Source organism: Ochotona princeps, chromosome 23, assembly GCF_030435755.1.
Source record: "Ochotona princeps isolate mOchPri1 chromosome 23, mOchPri1.hap1, whole genome shotgun sequence".
NCBI lineage: Eukaryota > Metazoa > Chordata > Mammalia > Lagomorpha > Ochotonidae > Ochotona > Ochotona princeps.
The window spans coordinates 21,154,659-21,178,672 of NC_080854.1; the positions used below are offsets into that span (position 1 = coordinate 21,154,659).

The window sequence follows — 24,014 nt, forward strand, 5'->3', positions numbered from 1 at the left end:
CACAGAATTTTATTCTATTGACTCATTATTACTTTGGACAAGCTGCCAATATTTGTTTTAGTTTCCTAGTCCCAAAAAGCAGAAGAATCTGATTAACATCCTCTGCTTATCTAGCCTTACATTTACAAAAACACTTGGATGCCTCTCTAATTTAACATCAATAAAAATCAGGTAAAGATGACATTATCAGACTTATTTTTGTAAATTCATTTTTAAAGACCTTTTTCTACAAAATGTTTATTTTGTTTGTGTGTGTGTGTGTGCGTGTGTGCTTTAAACTTCCCAAATGCCCACGATAGCCAGGATTTGGCAAGGTCAAATCAGGATCCAAGAACACATTCCAGGTGTCCCTTGTGGGTGCCAAACATCCAACCCCTTGAGCCATCACCTGCGCCTCCCTGGGAGCTGCATCAGCAACAGGCGGGACTGTAAGCAGAGCTGGGACCCGTAGTGTGTTTATCACCATACCAAATGTCCACACTACCCCTATTTTTCAGAAGTAAGTAAGTTGTGTATATGTGCTGTGTGCCCTTTACTATACCAAATATTCTATTAAGACTATCTGCTTCAACTTTCCTGATCAACCTGCCAGGCAGGTACTGGTATCACCATGGCAAAAAAAGAGAGAAATTTAACAACTCTCCTATGGTAACCTAATCAGTAAAGAGCAGAGCCAGTACTTGAACTCACACTGCCCTGACTTCACTGCCCCTAACCGCCACATTATACTGTTGGAGGATAATCAGACACATGTTCTTTCCTAGTATGGTAATGATCTGGTTTGAACTCAGCCTAATTATTTACAGTCATGTAAACAACTATTGTGACATTATACAGAAATACTAAACTTCTTGATCTTTATTTCCAAATTATGTTGCTAGAATAGCCCAATGCAGATGAACATGTCTATGTACATGTTGCCCTCCAAGGTTATGAGACTCTGTGTAAGATCAGTAATTAACTGAATAGTCTCCAAATACCCTGAACACTCATACTTGGTGATGGGTTTAGAATCTGTTTCTTGTTTACTTGTAATACAGCTTAATAACAGTAGGCAAGAAAATGTAAGCATAACTTTAGTGGAGAACAGCTACTAATCTTTTCAAATAACTCAATAATGTACAGGACAAAAATAGGTTCATAAAAATCTTTTTATTATTATTTTTTTATTTCACAAGCATTAAGGAAAAAATCTTGCTCCATATCCATCCTACTCATGTTGAAAGTCTTCAGATTTTACGTTTTTTCCATTCTGGTTCATTCTTTGCTTCCTCGTCATCAGATTCGACTTGGGCAAACATGGTTTTGGGCTGAGTCCTAAGAGAAAATGTTAAAGAAGAAGAAAAATTTTAGTCTGTTATGTTTGTTATGTTAGACTTTGCTTCTCTCACTGAGTGGGAGGAAAAAAACCTGAAAAATCGATTACATTTAGATTTTTAAATGTAAACCTTTAAACTGCTGGCAAAGAAAAAGGAAAGTGGATATCTTATATTCAGAAAAATAGTCAAAGATTCTTTTAAGATTTTCCTTCTGCAGCAGACTATATCCACAGTTCTCATCTTAAAACGGAAATGCACCAAATCTGGGGGAACCACAGACACACACACACACACACACACACACACACACACACACACACACTTTCTCTCTCTCTCTCTCTCTCTCTCTCTCTCTCACTCACTCACTCACCATCTTCTACCTCATTTTCAAAGACTAATTATGGTCACCAGGTAAGACTCAGCAGGATCTTTACGAACAAAACTCTGGTTGCTCCCGGATTATGGCACAGACAGGAGTGTTAGAGTTAACAGGTTCCTCACAGAATTAGTTCAAGATGACAGCTACTATATATAGCAATTTGAAGCAGAAAACAAAACAAAATAAAAACATGGCCTCTCCTACACCCCCAAACTCGGAGCAATGCATGGAAACCCAAGCACCGAGGAAGACATCACTGTTACTGGTGATCAGATTCTTAAACCAACATCATTGCCAGAGGCCACCGAGCACGCCAGGAGTCTTTGCAGGAGGGTTTTCTATGACTTGGACACACACACCTGGTTCAAAGGCATTCCTTATTATACCACCCACGTAAGAAAGAATTTCAAGGAAAATAAGCCCTTCTTTGTCAAACTACTGCTGATTTCCTTTTAAAAGCAGCTATATAAAATCATAAATATATATTAAAACACTATATTTTTAGCTTACATTTATATTGAAATATAAAATTTTTTTGGCTTATATCTTCATTTCAACTCATTGTATGAGGGTATTTCCAGAATGCTGTGAAAATAATGACAATTCCTTTTATTTGGCAAGTGAGAGTAGGGCTGAAACTTCACATTATCTCTATTTCTTTGTTCTTTTGGGGAAGAAGGTGAAATGGCCCACAATTCAGGCTGATGTTCTCTCACTAGAGTCATGTTTGAGAACTCCCCATGCATGGTTTTGCCCATTCTCTCACACAACAATACAGGGCCCAAGCTGTCCCCAAATACACTGTCGTCAGTTAAACTTCTTGCTGTCACCTCAAAGCAGTGTCGCGGCATCCACACACAGGTCACAGCTCTGACATTTCAAAAAGCAGTTGTGGATTTTCATGAGCCATAAGTTGCTGAATCACTAGAAAGCAGGACCACTGGGTTTTCTCATGCGTTACAGCAAGGCAATTACTGGTGCTTGTCACATACTTCATTTTTTGGCAAAGACACTGACCAGTTAGGTACAGACAAAGCTTTACAGGAACAAGTATGTCTAGTTTAAAAATATCCTTTGAATAGATGTTTGATACCTAGGAAGAGAAAAGAGGTTTTCCAAAGATATATAACGATGTTCCACAGGATGCCGGTTCAATTTTAGCTGTAATGAGATTTAAGTACCAAGAAAGTACAATATCACTTTCTGAGTTTAAAACAAAACAAAAATATGATGGCAGATCACAGGAAGAAAACTGAGAGCTTTAAGAAGATATCATATTCCATCAACTTCCAAAAGCAGTTAGTTTCATAAGGTTAATGACGCACAATGAGGAATACTGAATTAACAGAACTACTTAACGTCTGGTAGAAAAAGAACTATAGAGAGGCCTGAGGGGACATTTTAGATATGTTCCCCCATGGAATAAAAATGTTCTAAAGTCCTGATTAGAAGGGATGATCACAGAGGTATATGTGTGTCTGACAGAATTTAAAATGAGTACACATTGTACTTCATTGTATGGAAACTGTACCTTTTTTTTTTTTTAAAGATTTATTTTATTTTTATTACAAAGTCAGATATACTGAGAGGAGGAGAGATAGAGAGGAAGTGGAACTGCCGGGACTAGAACCAGCGGCCATATGGGATCAAGGCGAGGACCTTAGCCACTAGGCCACACCGCCGAGCCCCGAAACTGTATCTTAATAAGGTTGATTTGTAAAGGTCAAAACAAAGCAAATGAGTAGAAGGTCAAGAACTAAAGAATGTAAAGGTATGTATCCAAGAGCAAACTTTGGCACTTAATTTCCCTAGCAGCCATTATAAAAAAGAAAAATGCAAAACCCACAAGGTTTCCAAAGGAAATACTTTCCTCTTGACCCCTTAGTCACTGACCTTGATAAACTTATGAAGTAAATGCTTACATTACAATCATGTAGCCACAACACTTTCTTGTCCTTATAAGGAATTTAAATTTGGTGGATCTGAACTTGGGTGATAAGGATTCTTTTTTTTTAAATTCCATAATTTAAGCTAATCTTCATTTCTGGATTATTCACAATGTTGGCAGCAAAGTGGCCATGTTATATGTATATAATATCAAATTATGAGCTAACATTCAACTTGCCACAGTCCCCCCTTCCCCACACTACCAAAATCAAGGCACAAACCAGTGTCCAAATTTGTCCAGGGCATGTTTGCCATTTCTCCTTTCATTGTGATAACCAGGTAGGGAATACGTAAGTGTAGAAGCTAGGATTCTACCAATACATAGTGTTGGCCAAAGTACATACCCACACACAAAGGAGCTGAACCATTATGTAATATATGTAATCCTTATGTAATATACAAAAATCAAAATGAATCAAAGACTCAATATCAATATGAAGACCATAAAGCTCATAGAAGGAAACATAGGGAAGAACATTATGACACTATATGATATCTTGGGTATGATGCCAAAGACAAAATGAGAAAATAAATAAACTGGACTACACCCAAATTTAAAACTTTTGTGAAGGAAAGGACACAAAACACAGAGTTAAAAAATCTATGGAATGTATGTTATATGTTGTGTATAAACTAAAATTGAAATGTCAATGAGGTGGTCACAGAAGGTGGTTAAGAACTCGCATTTATTTTTAACATATTGGTTACTCATTACTATGTCAATTAATTCCATAATGATGTAAATTTTTGCTGATGGTATGTTGGAGCTTTTAATTGATCGGGATGATACTCTGCTGGCTCTGTCTTCAAACCAGAGAGGGTCTACCTAAGAAGCCGTTGAACTTGACTGGACAATAAGATGCTGGACTCTAGGTTTGGTATATGCTTGCAATGAGGGAATCTCAACTGAACTTGAGCTGTGGTTATGCAACGGGGAGGAGGAGCCCACCATGGGGAAAGGGTTTGGGGAGGGAAGGGGAGAATCCCAGTATCTATGAAACTGTGTCACATAATACAATGTAATTTATGAATTAAAAAAAAATCTATGGAGTGAAACAAAATATTTACAAATCATAAATCTGGATAAGGGATTAATATCTATAAGATATTAAAAACTTCTACAACAAAAAAACCCACACAACTCCATTTAAAAATGAATAAAATATTTCAGTAGGTATTTTTCCAAAGATATAGAAAAGTTTAATGAGTCCAAGAAAAGAGGCTCAGCATCACTAATCTTTATGCGAATGAAAAGCTAGACCATAATAAGATGCCATCTTGCACTCATTAGAATGGCTACAATAAGAATGACCAGAAAATACTTGTGGCCAGGACATGGAGAAACTAGAAACTTTTCACACACTTGACGGGAATGTAAAATGGCACAGCTATGATGGAAAACAGTATTGCCATCTTCAAAAAACTATCAAATGGAATTACCATATCATGCACCAATTCTACTTCTGGGTATATATTGCAAAAGAATTGAAATCTCAGTGTTGAGAAGATATTTGCACATCCAAATTCATGCTTAGTGGGTAAAAAGAACATAAGTTCTTTCTAATTCATACAAGAATAGATAAGCAAAATGCAGGATACACATACATGGAAGAATAATCAGCCTGAAAAAGGGAATTTTGAAAGCTGCTTTCCCAAAGCTGAACCTTGAGAACCCTATGCTTAGTGAAAACAAGTCAGTAACAAAAAGTAAATACCACTTATAGGAGGCAATTACAATGGTCAAGCTCACAGAGACAGAGACAAATGGTGGTAGCCAGGCAAGGAGTAGAAGGCTCCTGGCTTCCGATTGGCTCAGCTCCAGTCATTGCAGTCACTTGGGGAGTGAACCATCGGATGGAAGATCTTGCTCTCTGTCTCTCCTCCTCTCTGTGTATCAATCAATCTTTAAAAAACTAACTACTGGAGACAAATAACAAAGGAGATCTTTTCCAGAATCTGTGTGCTATGGAAAAATGCCAGAACCCAAGTCCATTTTCAGTGTTTCTAGATGAAGGAAATCTTAGCATAGAAACAAGACAACAAGACAAGATTCTCCTGCAGTTTCCTCCAAGTGCATTTTGGGGTGCATTTGTTTTCATGAGCCATTCAAATTATGAGTGCTTCTGCTCGTGTCTCTCATCTGACTAGGCTTCAGCCTCTGTCTTCTGTACTTCTGCTCTAACGCTCATGCCAGAGTGAAATCATCAAAATATTTTCAGCTGCAATGGAAAATCCACAAATTTTCTTTCATTATGAGTGTTCTGATATGATTCATTCAAAAAGCATAAAGCAAAAAGTGTCTTGGGTACAAGGGGAAATCACTGGTTTTACTTAATCATCAGTGTGTAAGTATAAACCACAAGCTTTTTTGGCTCAGGGCCCATTGTTTATTATGAAGGAAAACCTCAAAGCCAAAGTCAATTATAGCCATGACTTGACAATCTGACACACTTATTAACCCCATTAGAATGAATATGGCTCAGATGACCTCTGACCCAGTCATCACAATTGCAGAATTATTAACATCAAATAAAAGCCTTAACTGAAAGATTCCTCTTGAAGTGATTCTTCCTAGGGAATAGCCAATCAAAGACTTAAAAAAAAAAAATACTGGGGACACATAAGATGAGAGACAATAAGATTTTTCTAGATAAAGTAATTTCTATTTTTGTTAGGATACAAATACAAAATATTTTGAAAATAAACTCAACTTAGATCCCTTAATAGGGCACATTTATGCACAATGCTGTGTGTGAAGAGTTGAAAGACTGTGTGAGGATGGTAAGGAACATAAGTGGAAATTGTGGAAACAGAAAGGGAAGGAAGCAAATAAAACACTATAAAAAAGGCTATCAGCTGCCTCTTGAAAAGCCCTTTATATCTTTTTTCATCAAATGGTAAGTATTTAGAATAATAAGTCTTTTAAAGACAACAGACCCGAAACAGCCCACTCAAGCCTGGAATCCCATTTATAGAACACACAACTGTGTGCTACCATTTCTTTTCAAAATGATCAGCAGAGCTGGGCCCTGGAACAGCCCTACCCACTCCCTTCACAGGAGAAAACTGCATCTGGTGAAACCTACTGCAGAGTATGGCAGCGCAGGAAGTGATCCCAGACTTGTGAGTCCAGGTCCAGTGCTCCCTTTTCTACACCAGGCTGGCTTCATATCAACACTTTGAACATCACAGCCACTCAGTTGTTCTGTCTCTCTTCCCCTCAATTTGGTAACACTTATTTCCTGGGATGTAGGTATCACTTATCTTAATTGAAAGGACAAAGTGTTGTCCATACAGTTCCCAGTCCAGATCCTCTCCCTGAAGCTGGATCCACGAAGCTCCCTGAGGGAGCCGCCTTGGCTGCATGGAATGTGGAAATCCAGCTTGCAACAGCTTTCCAAAGGCAGTGTGCACCAGGGGTCAGCAATGTGGCACAGTAGGCCAAACAACCACCTGTAACGCTGGCATCCCATACTGGAGCACCAGCTCACTGTTAATGAGCCTGGCAAAGCAAAGGAGGGCCCAAATGTTTGGGTCCCTTCCACCCACATGGGAAATGATACAAAATTCAAGGCTCCTGGCTTCAAACTGGACTATATCCATAACCAATTAGAGAATGAAATGGGATGAAAAATCTCTGTATCTCTGTCTCTGTCAAATGAATAAATAAATCTTTAAAAACAAAAAAAGGAGGAGAGGAGAGTAAGAGGAGGGGTGGTGAGCACTGTCAGCTACCCACCTCTCAGAGGAAAAGACGGTTACTTTCTTAAGTTTAAAAGTGTGTTTTTAGGGCCCGGCGGCATGGCCTAACAGCTAAAGTCCTCTCCTTGAACACGCCGGGATCCCATATGGGCGCCAGTTCTAATCCCGGCAGCTCCACTTCCCATCCAGCTCCCTGCTTGTGGCCTGGGAAAGCAGTCAAGGATGGCCCAAAGCATTGGGACCCTGCACCCGCGTGGGAGACCCGGAAGAGGTTCCTGGTTCCCGGCTTAGAATAGGCACAGCACCAGCTGTTGCGGCTCACTTGGGGAGTGAATCATCGGATGGAAGATGTTCCTCTCTGTCTCTCCTCTTCTCTGTATATCTGACTTTGTAATAAAAATAAATCTTTTTTTAAAAAAGTGTCTTTTTAAAGGGGTAAGAAGCTATTGATCTAGAAGGCAGCGGTTGGAGATGAGGGGCCACTGGTTGGACAAGAGCTCTGCTTAGGTCCCCACAGGCAGAACATTCCTGCAGGGTCTGCTCACCATGGAGGGCAGGGACTAGACCGACCCTGGCCTGCCTGGGGCAGGAGGCTCAGAGAAGAGGCCTGCCAGGCTTGTGTTTGAGCTCCCGTCCTGGGTAGAGACAGCAGGACTTTCTTCTCACTTTCCTGGACAAGGCCACGCTCTAGACAAGGAGGCGCTTTTGCTGCTTATGGCTAGCTGCTAGCCTCCTGTCGGGGGCACCTGCTCCTTACCCTCCTATCCTCCAGTGCACAGCTTACCCTCGTCTCCTGCCAGCTTCCTCGTGCTAATAGCTTCTGAGTCTCCCTGCATGTACACCTCTGCAGCCACAGGGGAGATGGAGTCCTGAGGAGGAGGGGACTCCACATTCACCTCACTCGGGGCACTGCTGCTAGCGCCAAATTTAATTATTTGTCCTGCTAGCATGTTTTCCAAATTTCCACTGCTTATTAACCAGTGTGGGAATCAACAGCAGTTTCCTCAAAGACCAGGAGTCCTTGGTTAGGAGTGAACAGAGAAGGGCCAGGTCTGCATTAGCAGTGTCTCCTGTGGCTCGGGCAGGTTTGTCTTGTCCTTTCTCTGTCTCCTGCCTTCTCATTCTTATAGCTGCAACTTTTCAGATAACTACTCCAGTCAGTTTGTCATGATAAACATTGTCCTGCTGGATTCTGAAGCCAATCTGCCTGCACTCAAACCCCAGTTCTGCCACCTACTTCCTTTATGGCTTTTGGTTGAGTTGCAGTTTTCAGTTACTGTGCCCCTAAAACAGGGATGAGAACACCACTTACTTCTTAAGACCACTATGAGAATTAAATGGATGTTATATATGCAATTTAGTCTGGCATAGTATAAATAATACAATAGAAATGTCATTTTGGGGGCGTATGTTTGGGGCAGGAGTTACCTGGTGAGGGATGCCCGAATCCCATATCACAGAGATTGGGTTTGAGTCCTCACTCTGCATCAGATCCAACTAGCTGCTAATGTGCACCCCTGGGAGCCATCAGGTAATGGCTCAAGCACTTGGGTCCCTGCCAGCCACTTGGGATATTCAGACGGAGTTCCAGGCTCCTGGCTTTGGCCTGCCTAGCACCAGCTACCACGGGCTTTTGAGGAATACAACCAACAGAACAGAAGATAACTTTCTTTCCACCTTTGTCTGCATTTCCTATAAATCAATCAATAAATAAATAAGTAAAACCTTTAAAATGCCATCATTATTACATACCTTGCTTTAGCTATCAGGTCTTCCTCATTTCATGTGAGAGATGCATTTTCACAAAGTTGTGTATGAAATATATATTTGGCAAAATAATTTACATGTTAAACAGAACACAGTAGTCTTCCCTTTTTTTTTAAGTCCTGGAGAAAAGTCTTTGTTATGTAAATATTCTTCCAGCACTAGGAATGTATGCAATTGGAATAATCTGTAAGTCTGAATTTTCTTAACGGGTCATCACTTACGGTCTGTTTTCAATGACTGCTTTTCTATCATTAACAAGGGATTGTATGCAAAACAACCATGTAGGGGCACATTTTAAAATGCAGAATTCCAGCTAAGACCCACAGACTGCTCTAGGCACTCAGGGATGGAGTCTAGACATCGGAGTTTTCATCAACACCCCTCTTCCACCTGCCTACTGCGGCACCCAATACAAACTTGACTTGATGAAGGCCCTCACAAAAACCACTCTAAGAAACCCTGTTCTCTACACAGAAATATGGCAGACAGTGACAATTAGCCACCTAAATATAACTCTGGAGGGGAAAAAAAGAAGATATTTTCTCACTGTGGATTTATATCTCTTGCTGACACAAGTAATACATAAATCTTCACTTGCTCAAAGTGACCTCCTCAAACATTACCTACTAACTCAACATGCTCAACATGTGTTAGATAAGACATGCACACTGAAAATTAAATTGACTGAAGCAGCAGTAATGACAGTTTATCTCGCAGGAAAAATGACCATAGTTGACAGAGCTGTCAGCCTGGCAGGCTGCTGGCTGGGCGCCAGGCTCCCACACACATCTATCCCTGTCTGATGTGTAAGCTAATAGCATTCTGGATCCACATCCTGCCCACTCCCCAGCCAGCTCTGTTCTCCTGCCCCCCGCAGCATCTTTTAACAAGCCACTGTAACCGAATCTGCCTGTGTGTGGCTGAACAAGAGTCCCCTGTGATCACGCTATGTTTGAAACTTACATGGCTATTACATTGCTAGTGCCAGAAAGAGAACTCAAATAAATGCCAAGTGTGCACAGACTCCTCATGATCATGACAAGAGAATACAGGTGAGCAGGTGCCAAGTGCAGGCAAGTAGAACTGTGGCATGTCTAACTGTGTTGTTCTGTGATAAATATGAGATACAGTAAATAAATCTTCATTTCATCACTGACAGAAGGCAATTGCAGTGAAGAAAAACAACCAGACACATATTCTCAATTACAGTGACCTTTAGAATATTAGCTTCCCTTCAAACACTTGGCAGTAACAGTGTATATACTCTAGTAGGTGAACACAGGAGAAACAGCATGGAGAGCCTGTCTAACAAAGTGCATGCCCGAGAAAGTGCCATGAACTTTGTCAGTTAAGGTGACAAAACTGGGTGGGAAGAAAGAAATGGAAGCAAGCACAGGGTATGAACGTGTAAGAGAAAGCACTTTATCTGAAAAGTTTGGAATGATTAGGAGTCAAGGAAACTGGTTTTACCCCTGCTAACTGCAGATTTATAAACTGTAGCCCTTCTTCACAAGAAAGATGAGGATATCACAAGCAAGAAGAGGATATCACAACACCTGTTCTACCTACCTTGCAAAGCTACTATTGAGTCAGTACATCATTCAACAGTAAATATAACTAACTTACCTAGAGTACAGAAAAAAAAAAAAAAAACTCAGGTAATGGTCATCAATGATCCAAAATAGCATCAACCTCAATTACTTCTTTTTAAATAAAGGTGAAAACTGGGATGCACCAAGCAGTCTCAGAAGCATAAAAAATCCAGAGAATATTTGGGAAGGAAAGAAATTAACAAATTTCTACTCAACTTCCACTCCATAAAATGACCAGAGTTTCACAGAGTTACAGGTGAAATGTAACAATTCTTAGAAAAGAGATAAGTCTGACAGCATTCAAAATAGCTTGAAGCTAAATATAGAAAAGAAAAACATTCAAGAAATTTTAGGGAGCTACCCTAACACAGGCCAAAGATAAAAAACAACCATGGTGGGGGAGAGGAGAACATCAAAGATGCTGAAAGGGATTGCATTAGGAAATTCAGAAACATAATTCATCAGATTCATGATCTAGGTGAGAAATCGTAGGATCACTTCTACACAGGTCAAGGAACTCAGTGAAGTTCAGCACCCCTTGAGGATGCACACACTTCTGGCTTTTGCAGGGGGTTTTCTCCACATAACATGTTCTTCCTTTGATCTCCGGTTTGCTCTCATTTCCCTAAAGTCAAAGACCACTTTTGCAGAGGTTCCACCCAGACTATCATAGTCCAAATTCCGTTGTCTTTCTCCACCTAATTATTGTATGCCTCCCAGCCCTGTTATAGTTTCTTTCTAGGCATTGACTACCATTTAACATATACAGATTTACTTACTATCTATTAGAATACAGGCTTCAGGGCAATGGTTCAATGGCTAAATCCCGGATCCCCTATCGGTGCTGATTCATGTCCCAGATGCTCCACCTCCCATCCAGCTCCCTGTTGATGGCCCAAGGCCCTGGGATCTTGCACCTGAGTGGGTGACCAAGAGCTCTTGGCTCCTGGCTTTGGATCAGCTCAGCTCAGCTCAGAAAATTGTAGCCACTTGGAGAGTAAACCAGTAGATGGAAGATCTTTCTCTTTGTAAATCTGCCTTTCTAACAAAATTGAATAAATCTTTAAGAAAAACAAAAAGAGTACAAGTTGCAAAATAAGGACTACAGTCCCATATCCTAGAATTGTATCTGACACAGTAAGTGTTGAGTAAATCTTTGTTGAATACACAAATAAGAGATTCTTTCTTATCATCTTCTGTGTGTTTTCAAAGTTATTATGCTTTATGTGGAAATACCACTGGATTGAATAATATGAAGCTGTGATATTTGACTCTTTTCACTTATCATAAAACAAAATTTCATGTGGTTGAATCTAAAAGAATCATTCTTATAAAGATCAAAGTGAGGAACAGATGTGTACTTTCACTGAAATGATTTAGTGCTATTCTAATGACAGTCAACACAGATAGATAAAGAATTAGCAGGTATAAGAATTGAAAAGGGGGAGGCAAACTTTGTATTATTTGTATATGGCCTAATTTTATACCTGTGAACTGAAAAAAATTAAATAAAAATTATTCAAAACAATAGGAAAGTATAATTAATGGTTGGATGCAAAACCAATATACACATATACATAAATAACAAATTTATATAACTGTACGGCATTTCCAATAATAAAGAAGTTATATATCTGGTGGATGAAAAGATGATAGCACAGAAAAATAAAAACAATTAGAAATAAACTTAAAAGAAAAGCTGAAAGATATATGTAAACAGAACTATAAAATACTAACAAAAGATATGATGTAACTAAGTAGAAAGATACACCTTGCTCTTAGTTGGAAAGAATTAATATAAAATTCTACCTAAATTATTATACAAGAAATATAATTCCACAAAGAATGGCACCAGTAATTTTTTTGGAGGGAGACTGTCAGAGAACCTGAAATAAATCAAAGAGACCTGCAAGCATAAACTGACAGATTCTGATGAGAAGAATGAGTTTGGCAGTTGGGTGGTGCAGCCTGGGGGCACAGGATGCCTTAGCAGTGGCTACAGAGGTAGAGGTACCCCCAATGTCACAGCTCCAGTGCCGGTGCAGCCACCCTCGTTCCCTCTGATCCTTCTCTCTTCTCTTGAACCAGGGCTGATTAACCTAACGAAGAAAATTCAAGGAATTTGATAAAGCTGGTGATGACAATCAACACAACAAGAAAGTTGCAACTGCTGAAGTCACTGACTGGTTCAAAACCCAACAAAAGCTAACTGTATGATATGATCAATGAAGTAGGTGCTGGTGGTTAACATCACAAATAAATTTTGGCTATTGTGGGTAGAAAAATGAAAGACACAGAAAATGAAGAGGAGATCCACGAGACATTTCAGGTCTTTGACACAGATGGAAATGGTTACCTCAGCGCAGAAGTAGCTCACATTATGACAAAGGTACATAAAAAACTAGCAAATAAAGTAGATGAAACGACCAGAGAAGCAGATACTGATGAAAACTGACAAGGCAACTGTGAAATTCGTACAGAAATGCAAAATGAAGGCCTACTTTCAACTCCTTTATCCCTCTAGAACATCAAATTGATTTTTTTTAACTTATATCTTACAAAAACAATCATATATTCATTCCTTTTTCTACATAGCAAAACTGAATGTCAGAAGTACCTTCTACACACACACACACACACACACACACACACACACACAATCTGCATGTATTGGTTGGTGGTCCTGTCCCTGAAGAGCAAGTCACACATCTGCTTCACACTATAAATACTTGTACTATAAGCAAGCACTTGGTGGACTCCTTCAAATTCCATTTGCTGCTGATGAATAATAAACTGTGTAGACTACCCAGTTTGTCATGCATGCAGCCTGATGATCAAACAAGCAGGCATTTGAACTAAAAACAAAAAAATGAAAAAAGTAAACTCACTCAATTGGGTTCTAGTCTAGTTTGGTAGGGTTAACTGTCCTAATTGGTTTACTGAGAACAAAAGCATTTACAATTGGTTTGTACCAGGACGATAAGTAGTGAAATGGGTGAAAGAGAATTTGTTGAGAAAGCCCCAGTAGCAGAATGGTCCTCTTGTACTTCTGTGTGCTCCCACCATGGTGACAGACACAGTCTGGTGTCATGTCCACATGTTAGCTTAGTGCTGTATGCATTGTTCTAGAAGGCAACAGGTGTTAGGCTGTCACTATTGACACAAATTTCTAATAATAAACCTTTCCCAAAGAAGATCTTTAGACTTGTTTTTTTCATTTGTTTGTTTGTTTGTTTTTGCAGAAGGCTGGTCTAATTTTTTTCACATTTTATTATTATTATTTTTATCATTTTATGATACAATTCCATAAGCTCCTGGGATTTCCCTTATCCCAGCCCCAATCACCCCACCTAACCTAGTTCCCCTATATCATTACTCAAGTATAGTTCTTCATTAACAGTCATATGCCCATCATTGAGGGCATGGACAATGGCAGAGAGTCCAGCATCCTATTGTCAAGATATAATAAACAGTTTCATTGTAAGTCCATCTTTGTCTGGAAGTAGAAATGCAGACTGCATTCTATCCTCACATCTGGATATGTTAGTCTCCATTTCACAGCTACTGGACATCCCCTCAAATGAAAAGTCATAATACAAAATCAACAATAGAAAGAAAAATAGAAATTTACAATGCCATGAAGTTAAATAACATGTTACTAGATATGACAGTCTCCATTACACAGCTACTATACATCCCCTTAAATGAAAAGCCACAAAACAAAATCAACATCAGGAAGAAAAAAGAAATTAATTAGACTTGGTTTTTAAGCCCTTCTGAAGTATGACTTGGAGTTGACAGAGTAGGCTGCAGTTGTAAACTCTAGCAGAACCTTCAACATCGAAAGTTTATGTCCATTCCAAATTATAAATGTTAGTCAATTTTTTCCAATTAAAAAAAAAACCACTAGCAAAAGAATGAATCCTAGGTTCTCTAAAACAGCAATAATTATTTGCTAATGATCCTTGAAAAAAACAGAACAATTAATAGAACAGAGTACAAAATTAATTCTCATATGTAAATACGTTTTGAATAATATTTCAATTCAATGAGAAAAATTAGGTTATTCAATAAAAGGTGTTAAAGCAACTGTCTGATCCATGGGACAAGATTAAATTGGAGTTCTGCATGATAGGCTTTTATTTGGTCCCCTCAAAAATACTTACCCCAAATCCTTGGAACCTGTGAGGTTACTTTCTCTATTATGCCTAGTGAAATAATCCAGTCCCCAAGAGACAAATATCATGTTTTCCTTGATTTGTTGTAACTAATATACAGAGAACAAAAAAAAAATGTAATGTATATCAGTGAGACTGCCATTTTGAGATTTGATTATTGTTTATACCCCTCATCTATATTCTTGAACAAGTTTTTTTTTCCTACTTGTTATTTGTTGAATTCTTTACCTGATGAACAGTCAAGCCTATGCTTATAAAGTGAATTGAAAGTATGTCATTGGAAAGAAGGGAGGAAGAAAAGAGGGAAAGTGGGAGGGAGTGTAGAATGGAAGTATCACCATGTTCCTAAATATTGTGAAATACATGAAATATATTCTCGTTATATAAATAACATAATTAAAATAAAAAGATAAAAAAAATGCAGCCAAAATTCAGATCAGAGTCATGATAATGACGGGAAGAAAGAATTCCCTAAATACTTGGTAGTCAAGTATGAGTTAACTTTTGTCCAAATATACAATAAAAGTAAAAATAAAATACAGTACACCAAAAAAATAGGAGAAATACCATCTGCAAAGTAAGATTTAAAATAACTGGGCCCGGCGGCGTGGCCTAGCGGCTAAAGTCCTTGCCTTGAAAGCCCCGGGATCCCATATGGGCGCCAGTTCTAATCCCAGCAGCTCCACTTCCCAACCAGCTCCCTGCTTGTGGCCTGGGAAAGCAGTTGAGGACGGCCCAATGCATTGGGACACTGAACCCGCGTGGGAGACCCGGAAGAGGTTCCAGGTTCCCGGCTTAGGATCAGCACACATCGGTCCGTTGCGGCTCACTTGGGGAGTGAATCATCAGACAGAAGATCTTCCTCTCTGTCTCTCCTCCTCTGTGTATATCTGGCTGTAATCAAATGAATAAATCCTTAAAAAAAAATTTAAAATAACTGAGAATATTTGTGATACCTGACACAGAAAGAGTTGACTTGCCTAATTTAAGGAAGTTTTACAAACATGTAAGAAAAAAACAATAGACCATTAGATAAATAAGAAAAAGATGTGACCAGAAAATTCACAGAAAAGACTGAAAAATGACATGAAAGATGCCCAAATTTAAAAAAAACAATTAGAAAACTACAATGACTTACAATTTTCCACCCAATGGATTAGCTGAGATACAAGTAATATTAGCAAGGCTGAGGAGAGCAGGACCCTGGATTAGTTAGTTAAAAAGTCTCTTTTGGAGGAAAATTTGGCACTATCTACACAACATTAAAATGCAAATATTTTTTGACTTAGAAATTCTACCTGTGTTTTCAAACAACAACTGTATCTCTATGTCTGTCTCCATGGAGACTTTCTTTGGGAGGATACAGAGGACCTGGAGCACTTGGAATGCAGCAACCAGGGGTATGTGCAAGGAGGGTTTCTAAATGTCTGCTGTCCACCCTTCAGTACTGCCGTGTTCTTAGAACATGATAGGTATTACATTAAAAATCAGACATAAATTACCCACTAAATTGAAGTTAATCCTTTATCAAAATAATTACTTGTTAGGTTTTATAACTGTAACTTGAAAATTCTAAGGTCAGGTTCCTGGTCTGGGTTGTACAATGACTCTGTACCCAGCAGATTTTCTATTGTTCTCTTCTCAGCGTTTTATTTTAGTCAATGGTAAATTAGGAGTTTGATAGCTCCCATCCATCACATAATTTCTAATATCAACCAATTATCATCAAATAGCATTTTGAAAGTAGTTTGGGAGATAGCTTCATGGTTTTTATGTGTAAATATACAAAACACATTTAGAGCAGTTATCTATCAAAACCATGCCCACAATGTTCAGCAAATGTTAAACAATGGCTCTGTTTTCTTTCCTCTTCTAATCTATGGTATGTTTCTAAACAAATTTTTTGAAGTACTAAAAAACTAATAACAATGTGTCAACAGAAGCATAATTTATAAACTTATCTAACTGCCAATAATGTGTTGACATATATTAGCTTATACACACACAAAGACTATAAAAAAAGGAGGCTAAGTGCATACTACAAGCTGGCCAGCCTTGACATGACCCTCTTAGCTGCTGTAATATTATCCAACTTATTGTTCAGAGATGTTCCATCTGTGCTGCTTGGTTATTAATACATACTGTAAACAACTACCACTGTCTCTACACAGTAAAAGCCTGTCCTGTTACAATTTCTCCAGCAGAAGACACACTGTGGCCCCTATCTATCTCCTCTCAAATCCTATTAGCATTTTCTAGGTAGCTGGCTTTCACTCACAGCAATGGCATCTATCTCCAAAACTCTGGACAGCGAGAGGCAGGGCCCCATTAACAGCCATTACCAATGATCAATAGATAAATGCTTCAGCTGCCAGGTTCTTACCCAGGACAACTCTGTCTGCAGTCTCAAACATTAAGCTGTGGGACGAACCGAGACACTCCTCGTCTGGCACCTGGCTGAAATTTATACACTTACCTGGCTTTAGTACATGCCTCTACTCTGCTGCTGGCTTTCTCTAGGGGCAAGTCACCTAGACATGAATCTTCATCTCAGGCTCTGTTTCTAGAGAACCAAGGCTAGGATGCTGTGCTGCTTTTTGATGAAAGTAACTCTTAATGATCAGCAGCTAAGGGCCTGATATCAGTATACCATGTGAGTTGAGTTGGTCTATGCAGGACATTCTTTTCCAGCATGTGACTGGAAAGGCTATCAGTGTCCAGTTTTCTCATAAAGAAAGATACAACTTCAGCAATATATAGACATCGAAGAAAAAACTTAACATATGTACAACATGTACCTATATAGATAGATAAACAATATATATACAACATGTATAAAAATGCATTCACTGCAGCATTGTTACTAATTGCAAAAATACTAAAAAAACTTAAATACCCCACATAGGAGAGAAGTTAACTAAACTATGATACATCCATACAATAAGGACAGCATAAGAATGAGGGTAACTTCTATGAGCTGACAGGGAGTAACTTCCATGGTATACTGCTAAGTGAAGAAAAGAAAAACAAAAAAGATTATATCAAGTCATATATCTTAAATACACACAACTGTAAAACGTGAACTACATCTCAACACGGAGAGATGTAAACTGGTAAATTCAAATGCTGTAATAAAAAGTAGTTGACATGTTAATAAATAGCATTTCCAGACTTAATTTAACATTTAACTTCATACTAAAAGGTTAATGAAAGCATTTACATAACCAATTATTTTGTGGATTTGTAATAAAGTTGAACTTGACTATTATTATGTTAAGATTAATGGCATTTTACTTCATATATGTTCACACATTGTAATTATACTCCACCATAGATTTTCATATAGAACTCAATAAAAAGACAATGACAGGATTTATACTGTGATACTCTTCATGTAAGAAAGAAAGAAGTAAAAGGCAGTCAAGTATCAATTCTTTGTGACAAAAAGGAAAGATAAATGAGAAACTGAAGAGATTGATTAGTAAAAGGAGGGTATGGGAAAGGTGCTGAAAGCAGAGAGGACTGAGGTAGAGACATGGGAGCAGGGCAAAGAGGGAGAGATACCTCTGACTACATCTCTGTAAAGCTTGGACTCAGGGTTGGCATTGTAGTGCAGTGGGTTAACGCACCATCTGCAACACCAGCATCTCATATGGGCACTGGTTAGAGGCACTGCTGCTCACTTCCCATTCAATTCAGTTACTAATGCAAAAGACAGCCCGGGACCTTGGGCCTCTGCACCCATGTGGGAGACCAGGAGGAAGTTCCTGGCGCCTGGATTCAGCCTGGCCTAACCTTGGCTGTTACAGTCATCTGGTGAATGAATCAGCAGATGAAACATCTCTCTCTGATATCTTCAAAAAATAAAAACTGAAAATAAAAGCTTGGACTCCTGGCATCACCATAATATTTCACACACCACAAAATACAATACTGGGAAACCCTAAAAAAAGAAATGTAAATGGTAACAAATGAGCTGACTGCATTTCAAAGGAACAATGTAATGAATGAAAAAGAATGAAAAAGAAATGAAAAAGAATGAAAAAGAAACTCTCTTATCCAAATAATTTTAGAAAGTAGTATCTTGACTGGATACTGTATGGCTAAAGACAAAAGAACTACACACAAACGCTGTGATATAGATAGAAAAAGTGTTTTCTCACAGGAGTGTGGGTCGGCAATTTTGAAACTACTACATTCGCATACTAGAATTGAACAAATAACAGCTAATTATCTCGCTACTAGAGAAAGATGTCAGAAATACAAAAAAGGGCAAGATCAAATGTACAGGACTAAAATCAGATAAACCAGTTTAAGCTTACAGTTTTAGATACACATATAGAAATGAGATGTGTGTATGTGGAGGCTGATGGATATGCATTTTTCTCCTACATTTGTTAGAAGACAGGACCTATAAACAGTGGCACTGCACCAGCAATGAGCACATCTAGTATTTAGCTCTTGGCTTCTAAACACCATTTTCCAACAAAAGGAACTAAAGCCCTTTGGAGAAGTGGTCAATTTCAGGGATAGAAGGAGGCAAAACATAGATGAGCTTAAAACATCTTGTGAGACTACAATCAAGGAATTTCTCTAAAAACATACTGGAGAACTTATTGAAAAAGACAAGTGAGACCAGTGTTGTGTTGCAGTGGGCACGGTCACTCTCTGCAATGCTGGTATCGCACATGGGCTCCAGTTCATGTCCCAGCTGCTCCACTTTGATCCTGCTTATGATCTTCCTGCTTATGACTTAGGAAAAGCAGTTGAAGATGACTCAAATGCTTGAGCTGCCATTCACATGGGAGACCTAAAGGAAGCTCCTGGCTCCTGGCTTTGGCTTGGCCAAGCTCTGGCTGCTGCAGTCATCTTGGGAGTGAATCAATGATTAACTTTCTCTGTCTCTTTGTAATTGACTTTTAAATAAATAAATCTTTCAAAAGAAAGTGAGAGAAAGAGAAAGGAAAGAGGGAGGAAGAGAGGAATGGAGGATGAAGTAAAGAAAGAAGAAAAGAAGACAGGTGCCACTGTGAAGAAGTTTCTTTCCAAAACAAACAATATGAATAATAAGCTAAATAAACATAGCATGAATACTGGATTTTAGCCTACAAAATACGCATTTAAGAAACCACTAAAAATATCTGAAAAGTTATTAACATGAAGGAAGAGACAACTCTTCTTTTAGGCAGACTTGCATTTATTTACTATAAAAGAATTGGGGGAAACAGAAAAATCGCCATTAGGCAAACTCCACAGTAATAATGTTATAACCAAATCCAGCCAGGAATGTTAAAACTAGACAGCAAAAATTAGAAGAGAAAAAGAATTTTCACAATTTTAAACTATCACCTCTCAAGAAAATATTGGCCTGAAATATAATAATTTTACAGTGGAAACACTTGGAAGACACTGCCTTAACCAAGTGACATGTGACCAAACACTAATAAGATATTTTACCACCATGAAGATTTTTATGTGTTACACTGAGTAGAACGCATTACATGTGTGTGTGTGTGTGTGTGTGTGTGTGTGTGTGTGTGTGTGTTGGTGGTGATGATAGTGGCTTTTTTGCCAAGTATGCATAATTTCATGCTAACATTACAAAAATATCAACCCAACTCAAACTGAGAGAAAGTCTACAAAATAACTCATCAGTATTCATTAAAGGTGTCAAGGCCATAAAAAGCAAGAAAAACTGAGAAACTGTAACATAGAGAGGACTAAAGAGAAATAACAACTAAATGAAAAATGAGATCCTGGAATCAAGAAAAAGACATGAGCAGAAAAATAGGTGAAAACTAAGGCAAGTAGTTTTAGTTCACTGTATTGTAACAATGGCAATGTCATAATTAATTACATGAGTTATATACATATTAACATTAGGAGAAGTTGGGTGAAGTGCATATGTGAATTCATTGTAGTAATTTTGCAAATTTCCTGCAAGTTTAACATTTAGTGAAAATTTCAAAAATTTAAGGGCTGTTATGCATCAAGGTGAAGGAATTCACCATGGGGGAAGGGTTTGGGGTGAAGGGGGTGGGGGGAATCCCAGTACCTATGAAATTGTGTCATATAATACAATGTAATTAATGAATAAATGAATATATATATAAAAAATTTAAGGGCTGGAAATTCTATAGCAATGGAAGATTAATGCAGCTGATTTAATGGCTTTATGAACAACCTCACATCCACCCATGTGAAGTTATCCAAGGCAATCTGGACAGGTAGGGTTTCCTATGCAGTGATACCTCCATATGCAAACTAAACCTAAAGGCTGCTCCTTAACAACCAACCTACAAGCTGCTCCATTTGATTTATCTTTAACTCTTCTCAACCAAGGAAATGCATACAGGAAGTGTTGTCTTAATCAGACATAGAATTGATTTCACATAGTGGTTTAGAATTCTTCATTTTAAGCGTGAGAATTTGCACAGAGGTTAAGAAGTTGCTCAGATGCTTGCATCTCACATTAGGATCCTAGACTCAAGTCCCAGCTCTGATTCCAATTCTATCTTCCTGGGAATCCACAACCTGGGAAGCAGCAGGGAATAGATATCTGAGATTTCTCTCTGTCTGCCTCTGATTTTTTCCCATAAACAAAGTAAATAATTAACAAATCTAAAATAAATAAATAATAAAACACACTATTTTAGAGTCTTAAGATACAAATGCTTAGGCTTTAAGCCTATCAGGACCTGGTCCTATTTTTCATGCCTAAGTGTGAAATAAGAAAACGGAGAAGTTAGAATTTGCAAATGTCATTGTTATGCTTTCCAAATGCATTACACATCTCAATTTTCTACTTCACAGTTATTTTCTTACTTGGAATATGCTGGGGAGACCCAGTATGGGTTGTCTTCTGCGGCTTTGGCATGACGCAAAATGGCTTCTCGGGGATTGCTGTCATCAGTCTTGTCCAAAGCAATGTTCTTCACAATGTAGGATGACAGAGTACCCCCGTGGGTTCCAACGCGGCCACCACGGCCTGTCTCAAACAGAAAAAACTCAATCAGAAGCTGAGAGAACATGGCAATGCACAGTCACACCTGTGATTATCTGAGCTTCGTCTCAGAAGCACAAACAATAGCTTTTCAGTTTACACTCATCATGATCAGAATCAGAGAAAGAAGTTGCCAGACTCAGCTTAACTATGACATCTTCAAATAGGAACAACATTTAAAAAATTACTAGTAGAGGCTGGCATTTTGTTATAGAGGGCTAAGCTGCCACCTACAATGCTGGCATCCTATGCTAGCACATCATTTCAAGTCCAAGCAGCCCCACTTGCCATCCAGCTCCCTGCTGATATGCTGGTTGGGCCTGTTACCCACACAGAGGACCTGGACGGACGTCCAGGCTCCTGGCTTCCACCTGGTCTAATCCTGGGCCATTTGGGAAGTCAAACAACAGATGGAAGATTGATTGGTCCCTTCCTTCCCTCTCCCTTCCATCCCTATACCTTCTCCATTTCTCTCTTCCTTACTCCTTTCCAAATAAATACATCTCAAAAATTTTTAATGTATTCATTGCTTAATTTACAGAATACCAATATGGAAAAATTATAGCTTGTCACATTTTGCCCTTAAAAAAATCCCTCCAATATGATCATATTAAATTAATTAAAATGACAAATATTTTATTGCAAAAATTTCACAGCCTCCCTCCCATCTTTCAAGTGTCTAAGGGTACATGACTATAGCTATCACAGAAAACCAAACAGCTGAACACATAAGGTCACATTATTCAGCTGGAATACAGCTGCCTTAGTAGACAGAGATTCTAGGGGCAAAATTTTATGCCCTGCTAGATTCCTAATGGCTAAGACAAAATCAAATGTGAAAAGTCAAAGAACTCTAAAAAACTAATCTTACAAATCAATATCAGAAGAAACTCAGTAAGTCGGGAAATAGGCAAATGCCAGAGAATCTGTATGGCCAGTAACTGTTAGCAGCCCCTAAACCGAGAGAACAACACTTAGGCCTGAGGTGGCCGAGCTGGTGTCAAAGTAGGAGAGCAATGGGCTGTAAGGATTCCAAGGTGGGTTACTGACAGACTGTAGAGAACTTTTAATCTGAAAATACAGGCAGACAGAGGGAAGCCTATGAAGGTCTGGGGGCAGTAGCAATTTGAGAACCGGAGGAACTGGGGGTCAAAGCTGTGAGCTAAATGAACGGAGATGGGGTGGGGTGAGGGACCAAGATAAGACATCTACTTCAGAGGGTTCACAATAACCCAGGCAAGAATATGACACATAAACTCTTTCTGAGGTGGTAGCTGAAAAAATGTTTAAATAATAATACTTGAGATATCTACGTGAAATGCTTTTACATTAAAATGGTGGGTCAAGGTGATGCAGGCTGAGAGCTCAGGCTCAAAGAAAAAGCTGCAGGCTTGGGAGGCTGGGACAGATGGACATTAATCAGGTGACAAAGGGAAATGGAATTCCAGCAAAGGTATGTGCTATATACTCTCTTGGATTAAGGGGGGGTTTGTTTTCTTCTGGGACCCACTTTCTTAAAATTTCTAAAGATGTTTATTCCTCTGCTAGTGATAGGAACGGCTCCCTTACTTCAACATACAACTGAATCATGGCCTCTTTCTGCCTTAGTGTGAAACCTAATCCAACTTGGATTCTGGTCAAAGTACCCCATGTGTATTAAGCTGGTATTGACAGAAGTGACTTTAATATTGGATTCCATGAACCCAAGAGTTCTTCCAGGGCCACCACTAACAGGGCTCAAGTCAGTCACAGCAGAAAACACCCAGACGCCCTGGGTAATACAGCACAGCAACTCCAATCTTACCAGTTGCACTCTACTACAGACCTTGAAGCAGAAAGTTATGGTGCTAAAAAGAAAATGCTTGAAAACCTCCCTGCAGATTAAAACACATCCAGGTCCCAAAGTCGGCCCCAGTTGCATTTCATTTACCCCACTCTATCCCTCAATTCAGCCAGATCACAGTCACCTGGGCCTGCGACAGGAGGTTCGGGTTTGTGCGACTTCAGGGGATCCAGTCTGTCCTTCTCCAGCTGTTTCCTCGTACTCCGCTGGCGGGGCTCACGGAACATAGGCAGGGCATGCGCTATGAGAAGTCACATTTAAAATTTTTCATTATAATAACATTT

General features: G+C 38.9%; 1 protein-coding gene across 1 annotated transcript in view; it reads right to left on the reverse strand.

Moving 5' to 3' along the window:
* Nucleotides 1-1,219: 1,219 nt before the first annotated feature.
* The window catches only part of WDR70 (WD repeat domain 70), a 226,324-nt gene continuing 203,529 nt past the window's right edge, over nucleotides 1,220-24,014 (reverse strand). Inside the window, exons 17-19 of the mRNA XM_058680126.1 lie at nucleotides 23,855-23,971; nucleotides 21,710-21,872; nucleotides 1,220-1,317 (exon numbers count right to left, since the gene is read on the reverse strand). Coding sequence (XP_058536109.1) covers nucleotides 1,230-1,317; nucleotides 21,710-21,872; nucleotides 23,855-23,971 — 368 coding nt within the window. The 3' untranslated portion in view covers nucleotides 1,220-1,229. The remainder of the gene's footprint in view (nucleotides 1,318-21,709; nucleotides 21,873-23,854; nucleotides 23,972-24,014) is intronic.